This window comes from Oryx dammah, unplaced genomic scaffold, assembly GCF_014754425.2.
Source record: "Oryx dammah isolate SB20612 unplaced genomic scaffold, SCBI_Odam_1.1 HiC_scaffold_29, whole genome shotgun sequence".
Taxonomy (NCBI): Eukaryota; Metazoa; Chordata; class Mammalia; order Artiodactyla; family Bovidae; genus Oryx; species Oryx dammah.
The window spans coordinates 4074640-4090280 of record NW_024070213.1 but is presented as its reverse complement, the minus strand read 5'-3'; the positions used below and the strand labels follow the sequence as shown (position 1 = coordinate 4090280).

The window sequence follows — 15641 nt, the reverse complement described above, 5'->3', positions numbered from 1 at the left end:
CCTCTGGCCACAGGCCGGGCGGCCCCATAGCTGCAGGGCCCCACGCGGGGGACCAGCGCAGAGGATGGGAGCGGACCTTCGCGGGCAGAGGCCTCCGTCCCGGGCACAAAGCATAGTGTTCTAGGCCCTTGAGGTCCAGTCATCGAGGGCCTGGCCAGTCACGTCTCCTCCAGGCTCTCGCTCTTCTGTTTCCCCCTGCCAGCCCACCTTCCTTTCTGCTTTGGTCAGGACGAGAGAAGGGGCCGGCACTGGGCTGCCCGCACGGCTGATCCATTCCAGGGGTGCTGGGTTCTGTGGGCCTGGGGTTAAACGGCGCGAGCGGGGCCCCTTGAACAGCTGGGATCATGCGGGCTTTTCCCACGTGGGGCCCTAAGAGGCTTGTACGAGGCCTTCCCAGCCTCCTCAGACCTTGTGTGTTATTTGCTGTTTGTTCCCTCTCCCGGCCACGCGTTCACTGGCTCCCTCCCCGATGGCCTGGTCCCTGCCTTGTGGCACTCACAGGCTGGAGGGCTCACCCCTCTGTGGAGCTCGTGTTTTCTCAAGGGGCACTGGTGTTCTGTGGCACAGGGTTTGGGAGCTGTAGACCTGACTGGGGGCAGGTAGCGGTGACAGCTCTGGCTGCGTTAGTTCTTGACGCACGGCCGAGCGTTTTTCTCTGAAGGGCTGGAGCATAAATACAACCACACTGACCTAGGGTCTCTGTCGCAGCCACATGGAAGCGGCCGTAGACGGTGCGTAAAAGCACGGGCCTGGCTGTGCTCCAAGAGAACCGAATTTACAAACACAGGAAGTGGGCTGCATGTGGCTGGCGGGCTGTGCCCACCCCAGATTTCAGGGCCCTTGTCCCGGCCGGGAAGCCGGAGACCCTGTTTCTGCACAGAGTGGGCCCAGACTCTGGCCTGAATTTGGGGACTTTCCTGTTTATAAAATGCAGATTTTAATGCCTGCAAGCCTGTCTTGTGGGTTCAATGTGCTGGTCGAGGGCAGAACTAGAGACGAAATCTTTTGTAAACTGTAAAGTACTGCGCCGGTGAGGCCATCCCGACAAAGGCTGTTGTTGACAGGGCGAGGAGGGAGTCAGGCTGGCTCTTGTCTGGGGAGGATGGGGCTAGGCTGCGAGGGGAGAAGCACAGCTGGTCCTCTACCATCACCCACTTCTCTTAGCCCCCTAGATGTTTATAGGTGATTTGGAAACCTTTAGGTCCTTTCAGAAGCTACTTCTGGTAGGAATTTCACTCTGTGCAGCTTTGCACCAGGGCTGAGCGTGAGCAGTCGTGTAAACCCAGTTCTGGTTGGTTTATACGTGTTGGGCCTGTGTTCGTCAAAGGTGTCGCCCGTCAGAGGGGTGTGCAGTCAGGGAGGGACCCAGCTGGGCCATGAGCTCAGAGCTGCCCTTCCCGGGGGCCTGAGTTCACACAGGTCCCCCAGACCCTGGAGTAGGGATGGGGATATTGGGAGAGCTGTGCCCCAGAGGTTGTGCTCATATGAGAGGTGTGTCCACCAGGCAGACTGGGGCAATGGCTCCCCAGGCAGGCCCAGAGGGGGTTTTGCGTGGCTGCTGGAGGCTGGGCTGCAGGAGAGACTGGCCAGGTGGCTGGGAGGCGGGTGGGGCCCGCCAGTCACTGGAGGCGCCCAGAGCACAAGTGCTGACGGGGAGGGGCTGCCGCGTCTGTTCCTCACCCCTGCTCAGTTCAGGGAAGATACTCACTGACCGTGTGGAGTGTGTGAACCCAGGATGGCACCTGAATTGCCAGGTTCACTGTGTGGGACTCACAGGCAGGTGGCCTTGGCTTTGGTGCAGTGGAAGATGGAGGTGTTGAGGGTTTAGGGGCAGGGAGATGGACCCAGGAGGGGGTGCTTAAGGTGGGGTGTGCTACTGTAACCTGGGAGCCAATGGGGAGGCTGCGATGTGGTCCAGGCCGAGCACATCATCTTAATTCCATCTGTGGTTTCATAAAGAGGAGGGAGATGGGATTTTTTTTGGAGATCAGGTGCTGGGTTTGGGAAAGCCCTCCAGGATTAACCCTGCCGTCTCCGTCTTTCCCCCCATAGATATCAATGAGTGTTTGAGTATCAGTGCCCCATGCCCTGTTGGGCAGACATGCATCAACACAGAGGGCTCCTACACGTGCCAGAAGAACGTGCCGAACTGTGGCCGTGGCTACCATCTGAACGAGGAGGGAACCCGCTGTGTTGGTTGGTATTAAAAAAGAAAGCCAGTTTGAAATAAACTTTTCTCTCTGCTCCAGCACAGCCCTCCCTTCTCTGGAAGGAGAGAGGAGATCCCCAAAGGAAGCGGTGTGCACCTGTCCATCTATCCCATGGCTGATCGCCAAGCCTAGGTCTTTACCGGCTATTGCCTGGACCGTTGCAGTAGAATGCCAGCCCATCTACTGCCTCCAGCTTTGCCCCTTCAAGTCTGTCCCATTCATTCTGAGCTGAAAGCTCTCTCGCCTCTTCCTGCTCAGAGCTCCCTTTGGTGATGGCTCCTCACTGGGGCAGACAGAGGGCTGATGCTTCTACTTACAATCCGTGCGTGTGCGAGGGTACTCAGTCGCTTCAGTCATGTCTGACTGTTTGCGACCCAGAGGCCTGCCAGGCTCCTCTGTCCATGGGATTCTCCAGGCAAGAATACTGGAGTGGGTTGCCGTGCTCTCCTCCAGGGAGAGCACCCAGGGAGTGAACCCGCATCTCCTGCTTTGCAGGCGGATTCGTTACCATCTGAGCCACCAGGGAAGCCCCGCTTACAATTCAGTCCTCCTGAGTTGACTCCAACCTCACAAACTTTATAATCCAGATGGAGCAGGTCTTGCTGCTCCCCAGCAAGCCCTGCCCGTCTCTGTCTGTGTGACTTTTGCTCTGATGTTGCTCCCTTTGCCACCTGCTCCTACCTTCTTGTGGGTTCAGGCAAAGGCATCTTGCGCCCATCCTGCCCAGATCGTGCCACGCAGAGGAGTCTCCTCCTTCCTCGGCCTCTCCCCAGTCCCTGGGCACTTCCTGCCTTGCTTAACTGCTGGCTCGCACTAGCAGGAATCCCGAGAGGGTAGAGGCTACATTGGGTCAGTTGTCTCTCCAGTGCATAGGATGTAATCTAGGAAATCAAGTTGAAGAATTAGACGGTGCCACGTTATCAGTTACATTTTTGCCACGTTATCAGTTACATTTTTGTGACATCCTTCCTTGCCTTCTGTTCTGATCCCGCCCCCTCCCACACTAAAGGGTTTTCAATGTGTCTTTCTTTTCTGCAAGATGTGGACGAGTGCTCTCCCCCTTCTGAGCCCTGTGGACCGGGGCACCTGTGTGTGAACTCCCCTGGAAGTTTCCGCTGTGAGTGCAAGGCCGGGTACTACTTCGACGGCATCAGCAGGACGTGTGTGGGTATGTGTGGGTATCCCTGAGGTGGGGGCTGGCCAGGTGACACCAAGGAGAACCAGCCTGGGGTACACTTGGAGTGACTGTGGTCTGCTCCCGACCTCTGACAATCCTGAGTTCAGACAGTGCTGGAGAAGAGACCCAGATCAGGAGACCCCCATTCTAGGTCCAGTCATGCAGCTCCTGGGGGGTGCTCCCCACCTGTAGAACAGGTGCTCTGCTAGCCCCGAGACTCCAACCCCCTGGACAAATGCCCCAGAGTCTTTGTGATTTCCCACAGAGTCACTGTCGTGGAAGGAGCACGAGGCTTCCCCAGTGGGCAGAAAGGCAGGATGGTCCCAGCACCCCCGCTGACTTGCCATGCGTTTGGGACCAGTCACTGCACCCTTCCCCGGGAGAGGAGGGCGGAGGAGGTGGGGGACAGAGGTCGCGAGCTGCCAGGGAGGACAGGCAGCACCGTCCAGGGAGAACGCTGCCTGAGCCGCCCGCCCGCTCCGTTTCAGACATCAACGAGTGCCGGCGGTACCCGGGGCGCCTGTGCGGCCACAAGTGTGAGAACACGCCCGGCTCCTACTACTGCAGCTGCACCATAGGCTTCCGGCTCTCCTCCGACGGCCGCTCCTGTGAAGGTGAGGGCTGGCTGTGGGCAGGGGTCGGGGGCTGCTAGGCCTGCATCCGCCCCCTTCCCTGAGCTGCCCGCCTCCCTGCTGCTCCCCCAGCAGGCCCGCTTGGGAACGACTCACTCATGCCCTAACGTATCAGATGACGTGTCAGCAGGGACGATGCCTCTAAAAACTTACTTGTCAGAAATGATGGCCCTCCCGGTTTCCCCTTGGTCCAGGGGTTGCACATAACGCCTGTGCGCACGTGAGGCTGGACGAGTGGGCTGTGGCTGAGTGCAGAATCTGAGGGCGTCTGACCCACTGCCATCCTCACATGACCCTGGGGAGTGGCTGACCTCACCAGCCTCAGTGTCCTCACGGGGGAAATGAGGTGGTTTATGCCAAAGAGGGGGGCTTCCCTGGTGGTTTGGTGGTAAAGAATCTGCCTGCTAATTCAGGAGATGCGGGTTTGATCCGTGGGTCAGGAAGATCCCCTGGAGAAGGGAATGGCTACCCACCCCAGTATTCTTGCCTGGAGAATCCCATGGACAGAGGAGCCTGGAGGGCTACCGTCCATGGGGACGGTCATACATGTCTTAGCCACTAAACAACAGCAATACCAGAGGGAAGCAAAAGCTGGATACTTGTTGAAAGTGGTAAGACAGATTTTATTTACACTCCTGCAATAGAGGAAAGAGAGTTTGGTGTAAACTGGTCTCAACTCCACCAGGACAAAAGGTGCAAGCTTTCTAAATGCTGAGGCCTGCTAAGGAGTAGCACTGAAGGATGGTAAAGTCAGTGGTCAGCGCAATTAAGCCAGCTGTGTCTGCTCTCTGGCTCTGACCCTCCTGCAGAGTGTGGGAGTTGGTTGGGGGGCGGGGGGCTCCCTCTTCTTAACTGCATTTCAAAGGCTTGGTTCCCATGTCCTTAGAAGGACACTCCTGGGTTGCAGAAGATGCATCTCAAAGGGACAGTGGAAGGGTTTACATCTGCAGGTTTTCTGAAGTAAATGCTTCTAAGAAAAAGGGAGGTCAGGGCCTGCAGTCCGGCATTGGCTGGAACACACAGGAAATTCTTTAGCAGCGTAGAGCTTTCCCAGGCAGGCATTTCAAGGGTCATGGTCTTGGGCTGATGTTGATATTTGGTCAGGTCTCTGGTGGGAGGATTCGACCAAGTCGATTTGGTGCCAAGAATAATACTGCCTCCCTCTGACGGGATGGATTGAGATGAGGTGAAAGCCCAGCCTGGTATGTAGTAGGTGCTCCGTGGGTGTCACATCTTTACGGGAATTAGGTGAGTAGGTCAGCAGAGGTCGATAGCTTCTGACCACCCTTGGCAGTCCCTCACAAGCTCCCTTCTTTGCAGTGCAGTTCCCAGGGGTGACCTGTAGAGCCAGCCTCCAGACACGGCAGGTCTTATAATTCTGGATTAAGACGGATGATCACAGATACGCCAGGATGCACCCTGGCGTGTAATTCTCACCCGGAAGGATGGATAGTGTGAGGGGCTCCTGGGTCCTAGGCTTCCCCTGAGGTTCTGGGATTCGTCCCCAGGAACCAGACCCAACACACTCACGTAATGTCAAGGAACCAGATTCATGCGTGGGGCGGGGGTGGGGGCGGGGTCCCTCGGGCCTGGGTTCAAACCCCAGCTGTGTCACGCTTATGGTCTTGAGAGTAACTCGGCGTTTCTGGGCCTCAGGGTCCTCATCTGCCAAATGAGGCTAGTGAGACCCACCTAATACCACTAGCAGGGGTCGTGAGGGTAAAGCACATGGAGCCTGTCCAGCGTTCCACAGGGCCCCGCGTGAGGACACGCTTGTGACGTGGAGACTGCTGGCATCAGTGTTACTGTCATCTGGGGCTTGTGCTGTCCATGATGACTCCTTAATGCCCGAATAGTGGATACTCACGCCTGTTAGTGGATGATTTTGCCCCAAACCAGGGCCTGGCCAGCTTTGCTGCCTTATTCTACCTACTGCTCCAGGTGTGCAGCAAGAACATGGTTCCTGCCTTCAGGGAGGATGAGGAACCTCTGGGATGTGATGAGACACCACACTGGGCAGAGGTGACCAAGCGCACAGGGGGTCAGGTGACAGCCAGGCCAGGCGTTGGGGGGCTGCAGGGGTGAGAGGGGCTGAGGCACTAAAGGACATTCTCCCCTGCTCACCCCTCCTGCCCTGCTGAGAATTAGCAGTAAACAAAACTGAGAAGGGACTTCTGGGCCAGAGGTTGGCAAACTTTTTATTTTCCCTAAAAGCCATACAGTAAATATTTTGGGCGTTGCCAGCCACGTCTCGATTGTGCCCCCTTAACTCTGCCATTATAGTGAGCAGGCAGCCGTGGACTATGGTAAAGGAATGAGCGTGGCTGTGTGCCGATAAAACTTTATTTGCAAACACAAGTGGTGGGCCGGAAGTTTGCTGATCCCCGTTCTAGGCAAAGAGAACAGAAGAGCAGGAGCCCCAGGGTTGGTGTGGCTTGAAGCCGGCAGTGGCGGGGGTGGGAAGATGCCAGATCCCCCAGCCTTGAGGGGCTGGAGTGGGAGCCTCTCTCCCTTAGGGAAACCTCGAGCAGGTCCCTGGCCCTACATGCGATAGCCTCTGCCTGTGTGTGTGTGTTAACTCGAGGGAGGTCATGACCCACTCAACCAAGGACCAGGGACTCGGCTCTGAGCAGTGGCCTCGGGACCCTGTCTCTTTCAGACGTGAACGAGTGTAACAGCAGCCCCTGCAGCCAGGAGTGTGCCAACGTCTACGGCTCCTACCAGTGTTACTGCCGGCGAGGCTACCAACTCAGCGACGTGGACGGGGTCACCTGCGAAGGTGAGCCGGGAGAGGCCACCTCTCTCCTGTCCCCCACTCCTCGCTCCTCCTGGCTGGCGAGTGGCCTGGGTTTCTTCCCTCTGAGATGTGTTTGGATGGACTTTGCCCATTGTTGAGAGTGAGATTTGTAAAGGAGGAAACCCACTCCCAGATTTTCTTTAGTGACATAAACGGAACGGAACGGTGGTGGTGGCTATGGGTGTCCGGACCTCGAGCAGGGCGGGGGTGCGGGAGGCGGGCTGAGGAGTCACCTCTGGCTGGACCCTCTGCCTCTGGCCTTTCAGAAGCCCCTCATGGGGCCTGGGCCACCCTCCTCTGTAACATCTGGGTTCATCCTGCACTTACCTGGTGGTCAGAGGATGAAACCAAATGATGATTCGAGAGTACTTCGTACATGCTGGCACAATGTTGGTGCTCAGAAGGCAACTGTTTGTAAGGTTCTTCCTATTGTTATTATATAAAGTGTGTCTGGTGTTAGCACATTTATGATCATCGGCATCAGGATGGAGCCGGCAGGGCACCTCTGTGTGTGCTATTCTGAAGCCCTTGGCCCTTTGTTCCCCAGTGTCCCTCTCCCTGCCCTGCAAACTTCACACTGAGAGCTTGCTGTGTGGCCCCAGGCTAGGCCTTCTCCCTCTCTGGGACTCAGTGCACCCTTCTGGCTGGATGGCCTCAGAGGCCGCCTCAGGCCTGGGACTTTGAGAACCCCCTGTGTCCCGCTCATCCTCGGGGCTGACTTCCAGGTCACAGCTCAGCTTACTGGGGGATGTAGCCCAGCCGAGGGGTCCACACGGATGCTGAGGGTGGGTTTTGCCGTCACAGACATCGATGAGTGCGCCTTGCCCACGGGGGGCCACATCTGCTCCTACCGCTGCATCAACGTCCCTGGGAGCTTCCAGTGCAGCTGCCCCTCGACCGGCTACCGGCTGGCCCCCAACGGCCGCAACTGCCAAGGTGAGCAGGGCGGGGTCCCGGGGTCTCCCAGGCCGTCTCGGGGCTCTGCGGGGTCGGGGGCACTGAGGCCCCGCAGCCACAGCACAGATGGGGTGCGTTTTGGGGGGGACGACTGTATCCTGGGTGTGTCCTCGCCCCGCGGGCACCCTGGTCTCCCATGCTCGGGCATGCTTATCCACCGGGGGTTCTGAGTCCTCCTGTTCTGCCCCGGGCAGCCCCTGGGGGGCCGGAAATGGGGCTGACAGCCTTTAAAAGGAAGACGCCCAGCGTCAAGGAAGCAGGCCATCAATACCCAGAAGACCCTACAGCTTAGCACTGCTGTTAGTCTCTCAGTCACTCGACACACCCAGGCCCTGCCAGGTGTTAAGGGCAAAGCAGTGAGCCGGTGGTGCAGGCCTCTGTCCCAGAGTGCTGGTCTCCATTTGGCAGGGGGATGGATGGTCAGGTTGTGTCCCCACCCTGAGGTCTCTGTATCCTAAGGCCTTTATGGCTGAGGTTCCCTTGGGGCCCAGGGATCAGCTAAACGAAGGGTGAGTGGCCTGCATCCTATCCTCGGCTCCCAATTCTAAGAACACTCCAGGGGGCATCGCATCACTGTCTCTTGGGTTACTGAGAGGGGAGCTAAGGAGATATGTGTGAATGAGCAACCCTGGGACGGGCGTGCTGGCCTTACCCTCAGCAATGGCTGCAGCAGCCGAATCAGAGGCTGGGGCTCTCCAGGCCCTGCAGCGAGCCTCCTACGGGGTCTGGAGGCTCTGGGGGCTGGGGTTCTGCAGATGGGCTTTCTGGTCATGAAGGGGGTTTGCAGACTGTGATCAAAGGCGTCAGGAGCTGCGGCGTTTCCTGGGGGGGACTGCTCAGCTGTCCAGAGCTCCGGATGGAAGTCGCTCTGTTTTCACATTTCTGAAGGAGCAGATGACCTGGCCAGGCGCCCTCACCGCAGCCTGGGGTCCTGCCAGACACAGCAAAAACACATTCCTGAGCCTCTCTCGGGCTTTGAGACTGGGGACTGCTGTTTTTGCTACCAATGGTCAGGATTTGGCACCTCTTCACAGAGGCCTCAGGGCTTCCCAGGTGGCGCTAGTGGCAAAGAACCTGTCTGCCAATGCAAGAGACAAAAGAGACGTGGGTTTGATCCCTGGGGTGGGAAGAGCCCCTGGAGGAGAGCATGGCAACCCGCTCCAGTATTCTTGCCTGGACAATCCCATGGACAGAGGAGCTTGGTGGGCTACAGTCCATGGGGTCACAAAGAGTCAGACCCAGTTGAAACAACTCAGCATGCACACATGCAACCGATGCCTCTGGCGTGGTGATGTCCCCTGAACCCGCCATTTGGCTGCTCTGGAGCGTTGTGGGGTGGGGACGACTCCCCATGTCCAGGTGACCTCCTGATGTGCCCCAGGCCTGGTTCTGGTCCAACCCAGTCACTGACTTTGGAAACTGGGCACAACGTAGACTCCCTTTCCGCCTCAGTTTCCTCATCTGTAACGTGGGGCTAGTGGCTTCTGCCCATTCCCTCCTCAGATGTTAGAAGTGGCAAGCAAGGTAAGACTGATGCACCTCGAGAGCCTTGGAGAGGTGCTGGCTGCCTGGGTTCAAAGCTCAGCTCCCCCACTTATAAAATGTGTGGCCTTAAACCAGTCACTTAAGCCCATGAGCTCCTCCTAAAATGAGGATAATAACCAGTATTTGCCTCATTTAATTATAGTGAGAAGTGTTTCCTGCAAAACACTTCAAGGGCCATCATTTAGAGGTTGCTGTTGTTATTATGCTCACTCCAGGGATCATGAATAGTAGGTAAATTAAATATAAATCTCCTATAAACAAAAGAGCTGGCACAGGGCTGTGCCCCGGAGAGCAGCCTATGGAGGGCAAGGATGGCCTGATCCCTCAAACTCTGGGCACCCCCATCTGGGCCGGGGATGGCTTGGGGGGCCTCGTCCTTCACCGTGCTGCCTTGGGGTCTCCTGCAGACATTGATGAGTGTGTGACTGGCATCCACAACTGCTCCATCAACGAGACCTGCTTCAACATCCAGGGCAGCTTCCGCTGCCTGGCCTTCGAGTGTCCCGAGAACTACCGCCGCTCCACAGACACGTAAGTCCCTCGGGCCCCGCGGTCGTCTGTCTGTGTTGGCCTTCCTGGGGGCTGGGCTCCCGGCCTGCACGAGGCAGGAGGGAGTGTTCATGAGCTGTATCCTCCCACGTGGGTCTTGGGAAACTCAAGGATCCCTGGTTCTCAGGCGCCTAAATGCCAGCGAGACTGGTCGCAGAAAGTGAAGGAAATTGGCCTCAAACAGGCTAAAGGTTGGCAGGCCTCCTCGCTGACCTGCCTACATGTGGAACCAGGCAGAAACCTGGCCTCTTCTCCCTGGGGTGGAGCCTTGGGCAAGGGACAGCTCTGTGGACCTGTGTCCCCCTCTGTGGGATGCAGGAGGCAGAGCATGCCGACTCATATGGAGATAGCAATGACTCCGGGTGGGCCGCACCTGAAAACCAGGTTCTGTTCCGCCCAGCGATGGTGTGGGAACAGCTTGAAAGGTTCTGGGTTCTCAGCTTGAAGCTGTGTGTCCATGTGTCACTGTAAGCTCACTGACTCTCAGGCTACCGGATGTTTGCTGGGATGTCCAGAAACCCCGTTCCTCAGGAAGCAGTGAAGACCCTCTGGTCTTGCCACACACGACTCCAACCCTTGTTTTGTTGGGTAGGTCTCCTTTCTTGCCCCCAGAGATCGTTTCAGGGAAAGCTCCTCAGTGGGAGCCGATCTTAGGAGCATGGATGCGGGATCCCTTCCCTCCTGCCCTGGGCAGTGCCATCACCCAGCCAGGCTGCCTGGGAGACTCAGCCTCTTGATCTTGACCCTGCTTCTCCTGCCAGGGGGTCAGGGCCATCTGGGACAAAGGTCCCAGGCCCCAGCGTGTACTTGTTCTGGCCAAAAGCTAGAGCAAGAGACGCTCAGATGGCCCCAGTGCTCTTCTCAGCATCGGGCATGTTCATCTTCTGGCCTCGCCCCCACCCGACCCTCTCCCCACCCTTTCTGTTTCCCCAGCAGGCGTTCTCGTGGGTAGGGAAAAGCTGCCCCAGGGCTGGGTTTGCCAGTACTCAGCATTCCAAGAGCCGGGGGCTTATACAACAGCTTACAGGCAGTACTGAACTGGGAAGAACGATTGTGTCCTTGATTTGAGGCTGAGCTGCTCCTGTCTGTCTGTCCGTGCTCCGTTACTCCCTCCCAGGCCCTTATCTGTGTCTGGATTCGAGGATTCTGGAAGATGGGCTGGTTGCTGTTGACCTCAGGCTCGGGTGCGGTCATGAAGGCAGACGGGGAGGAGGAGGCTGCCCTGCGGGGTCTTCATGCCTCCGATGCTGGGGGTGGGCAGGCTGGCATCGTGTGCCGAGACTGGCTGCAGTTGGCTCTCCTCCCTGGTCCTTACACTGACGGGTGCTGTGGAATCCTTCGCCGCCCCGTGGCTGGGGAAGGTCTTTTACTTGTTTGGGGAGTGTTCACCGCAAGCCTACTGTGTGCAGGCACCTGGGCAGACAGTGGGCCCGCAAAGGCCCCTGGGCCCTGCTCTGAGCCCAGAAGGAGCCCATGCGGAAACAGCCGTGGGCAGAGTGCAGGAGTGCTCTCATCAAGGAGGGCCCCCTGGCGGGGGTGCGGGGCACAGAAGGCAAGGGTACCTAGAGTTGGTGATGCCGGAATGAAGTGGGGAGGAGTCGGGCAGAGAGGGAGGGAGTGGAGGGTGGGATGGGCGTGGGGTGTGGACCTGTGTTAAAGGGCAACAGAGGAGTTCCGGCCAGTAAATGGGGTGCCCAGCAAGGAACCGCACCTGCTGACTGAGGGGTTGATACTCCAGGGCATGATCTGTCCCCATCCTTTGGGTTCATCGCCCTGCCCCCTGGGGGATGATACAGAGGGAGCACCGTCATTGTCTGTATTAGGCACAGGAAGTGGACTTTGTCCACGGTCAAGGTTGCGGGGGTGGGGGGGTGGTTGAGGCTCCGAGCAGCCCCTCCAGGGAAAACTGTGGCCCCATTGAGCTCATGCTGCTTGCCAGCGCCACCCAGCAGCTGGATCAGAGGCCGGGAGGCGGGTGGAACTGGGAGAGATGTGTCCCCTGCCCTGAGGGTCCGGTCTGTGCTCCCCTCACTGTTCTCAAGCCTCATGGAGATGCTGTAGCGTTCTGGAACGATCTGGCTTTGGTGTCAGCCTCGCTTAGGTTTGCCTCCCAAATTCAGTCCATTCCAGGTCCCCTTTACAGTCAGCAGGTCCCGTGAACTTCTTGCTGTAAAGGGGGCGGTGGTGTCGCTCTCTGGGTTCCTGTTGGGTGACCTGCGATTGTGGGTGCAGAACCGCTTCCATGTGGTTCGCTCTGGGTTCAGCCTGGGGGGCTCTGGGTAAGGCGCACCCAGGCACATTTTACTGCCAGTATTTATGGATGGAAGGAAGGCAGACAGTGGCCCTGGTGTCCGGTTGAGGACAAAGCCTGGGAGGCTGCCTGGAGGAGGAAGGAACCAGGCCTGGGACACCCATCCTGCCTTCCAGGCCTGGCTCTCCTGTTCCTTGGTGCCGTGATCTGGGGTCTTGGTCACCCTGGGGCCCATTTTCTTCTGTAACACGTGCTGACAATACCTGCTTGTCAGCGCCTTGAGGATTACCGGTAATGCTCTGGGTGCCCGTCCCAGGGGGATGATAAAGAGGGAGCACCATCACTGTCTGTATTAGGCGCAGAGTGGTGGTAAGGAAGATGGCCACGAGCCACCCCATTCTCGTGCTCAGAATCCAGACGTTCCTCAGAGCGACTGCAGCTGCGGCTGACTGTGTGCCTGTGGGCTGACTGTGTGACCGGCCAGGTCTAGGGTCGCCCAGTCCTCAGACGGGAAGACGAGACTCGGCTCCTGAAGGGCTGTCGAGGAATCGTGGGCCAGCCAGGAGCCCAGCGCTGGGCGCAGGGAGTGGGGGCCGGGCCTGGAATCCTCGGTTGACAGGCCTTGGGGGGTGGGGGTCTTGTCTTGGGTGCCTTGTCACGTATGCGGGGGGCTGTTTCTCTGGGACCACAGGAGCCCTGATAGCTTAGGGCCACTGACACGCCGGGTAGATGTGGGCAGGACGCAGGCCAGAGCGCCAGGTCAGGCGAAGCTGAGCCTCTCAGCCCTGCGGACTCCTCACACTGGAGTTTTCTGTTTCACGGCCCTTTTCCTTTTCTGTAAAAACCCTCTTAAGAATTTATCTGACCTTCAGAAAGCGATTTGTACAAGTTAAAAGTGCTATATTAGAAAGGACCCAGGAACCAGCACTTCCGTGGTTTAACATTCAGGGAGCCTTGACCGGCAAGATTTGAGTCTCTCTGTCGCCGGGCCTCAGCCTTCTCTCTCTCTCTCCACAAACAGCCTCCTTCTGGCCAGTCTCCCCAGTGGCCGAAGGGCGGTAACTGGAGCGTGACCCAGCAGGCCGGGCCACAAACCACAGGTCTGGGCCCCAAGGACTGACCGGGCTGTTAAGATCCTGCCCACGCAGTTCCCTCCTCCTCACAGCAGGGATATTCAGAGTGTCCCTGAGCCCGGGATGGGACCGAAAACATCCTCTTTACCCCCTCAGCGGGGCAGACCCCGAGACCCGGGCTCTCAGAAGCCAGGGCCAGAGGGAGGTTGGCGGCCTTAGTTGGCACAGCTCCCGGCCCCAGGGTGTAACCCCGGTGGACGGAGTGGGTGGAACCCTGCCCTGGCTAGTTCCTGGGGCTTGTGTCCAGAGTGACAGGAACTGCCGGCCGGGACGGCTGCGAGCTTCAGGCGGCCACAGCAGCCATACCTCCCAGGAGAAGGCGCTGGCCTTGAGGACCTTTCTTCTCTGGCGTGTGGTGACTTCCAATAATTGCATTTTCGTGGAACTTGGGGTGCCCTGACCAAGTTGTTGAACTGAAAACTTGGGGCACGTTGTTCTCTCATGCGGGTGGAGATGGAAACCGAGGTGGGTGGTCCCCGGGTTCTGGGCCTCCTCTGCTCTGTAATAGATGCGGTGGCGGCAGCCCCTCCTCCATCGAGACACACTCCTAAATAAAGACCTCACTGCCACCCGCCGTCTGACAGGCAGTTTGCTAGAGGCAGTAGTTATGCTTTCTGGGATGTTTGTAGTAAGTATGGGGCAGAGCAGAGTGGAATCATTGAAATTGCAACTGACCAGGAAAATCAGGGCCGAATTTACTCGTGCGCATGTATTAATATGAAGCAGGTAGTGAGTGTCATGCTGGGTACTGGAGACGAAGCCAAAGAGCCATGGGAATGGAATGGCCTGGAAGGAGCTGGGCCCAGAAATACCCAGAGGGAGGAAGGGCTTGGGTGCTCTGTGAGGTTGGGGGTGTGGAGACCACCGGGGAGGAAGCAGTGTTCTGCTCTCTGGTGTGATGGCTGTGGGGGCGATACCAGAACTTACGCACACCTCACATTCCCTGCCTTCCACACATGCCGTGTTAATCTTTTGGCAAATGAAAACCCTGGGAGACGTGGGAAAATTTAATGCACATGATGGAGACTCTAGCACCACCTGCTGGTCAGATCCACCAGACCCTTCCTGAAGCAGCTCTGTGTGTGTGTGTATACACATAGCCTTTGAAGTGTGGGCTGTGTGTGTGTGTGTGTGTACACATAGTCTTTGAAGCAAGGGATTCCCAGAGCAGCTGGGTGTGTATGTGTGTGTACAGATAGCCTCTGAAGTGAGGGCTTCCCAGATGGCTCCGTGATAAAGAATCCAGCTGCCAATGCAGGAAACACAAGAAATGTGGGTTCAATCCCTGGGTCAGGAAGATCTCCTAGTGTAGGAAATGGGAACCTGCTCCCGTATTCTTGTCTGGGAAACCCCATGGACAGAGGAGCCTGGCGGGCTACAGTCCATGGGCCACAAAGAGTCGGGCATGATTGAGCAACTTAGCGCACACACACATACAGGCCACCTTTGCCTCTGCCATTCAGTACAGACTGGAGACATGGACAGGTTACATGTCCTCACTGAGCTTTGGTCTTCCTGTTAGTAAGACAGGAATCGTGTGGGACAGCGAGGCGAGCTTGGGGAAAGAGAAACTCTGACTTTCCCAGCACGAGGCCAGGCACGTTCCTTGGTTTTTCCAGTCACCTGGTGCACCCCCTTTTGGCCTGGACCAGGGTGTCTGTGGGGGTGGGCTGCACTCAGCAGTACACACGCCTGCTTTCTTTCCCACTGCCCTCCCTCTGCCTGTTGGCCACATCCCTTACAAAACCTTCATCTTCAGTGTTCCTGATTTTCACATGCCTTTACTAGCATGGAGCCCATTCCTAGGGCTGCCTTTTCTAAGAGCTCAAAATGGTAAACAGCCAAATAAATGAGAGGATTCCAGTGAGTGAGTCCTGATAAAGAGCCTGGACATAGGATATAAAAAGAGACAGTGCTTGCTAACAATAAATGCCAAGTGTTAAATAAGTTCTAGTCCCCCAACACGAGGCGTGGAAACTGAAAAGCTGAAATGGAGGCATGATGGAAGACAAGGACAGTAGTAGGTGCTCCCAACTGGAGAATCCAAGCACAGTCGAGATGGCAAAACTTCCTGGGACATGCCCTGTCAAGTCCTGTGGGGCTCAGCACAGGGCTCTGCTTCTAAGGCAGCTGCCTTCATATTGTGATGGAGTTCAAGAGGCCGAAGATAGGCCTGTTCTTACCATCTCACAGAAGGTTAGAACCTGTCCCCGTCCTGTCACAGGAAGTGAGAATCTGTCTTTATTCTGTCAAAGGAAGTTAAAACCTATCCTCGTAATCCTGTCACAGGAATTTAGGAGCAATAAATATTCTCTCACAGGAAATTAGGACATATCTCCATCCTGTCACAGGAAGTTAGGACCTGTCTCCATCGTGTCACAGGAAGTTAG

General features: G+C 57.2%; 1 protein-coding gene across 2 annotated transcripts in view; it reads left to right on the top strand.

Annotated features, from left to right (window-relative positions):
- The window catches only part of FBLN1 (fibulin 1), an 81510-nt gene that overhangs the window by 33746 nt on the left and 32123 nt on the right, over positions 1-15641 (top strand). For both annotated transcript variants that reach the window (XM_040234549.1, XM_040234550.1), the window contains exons 9-14: positions 2053-2196; positions 3250-3378; positions 3876-4001; positions 6679-6798; positions 7621-7752; positions 9726-9849. In XM_040234549.1, the coding sequence (XP_040090483.1) occupies positions 2053-2196; positions 3250-3378; positions 3876-4001; positions 6679-6798; positions 7621-7752; positions 9726-9849 (775 nt within the window). The remainder of the gene's footprint in view (positions 1-2052; positions 2197-3249; positions 3379-3875; positions 4002-6678; positions 6799-7620; positions 7753-9725; positions 9850-15641) is intronic.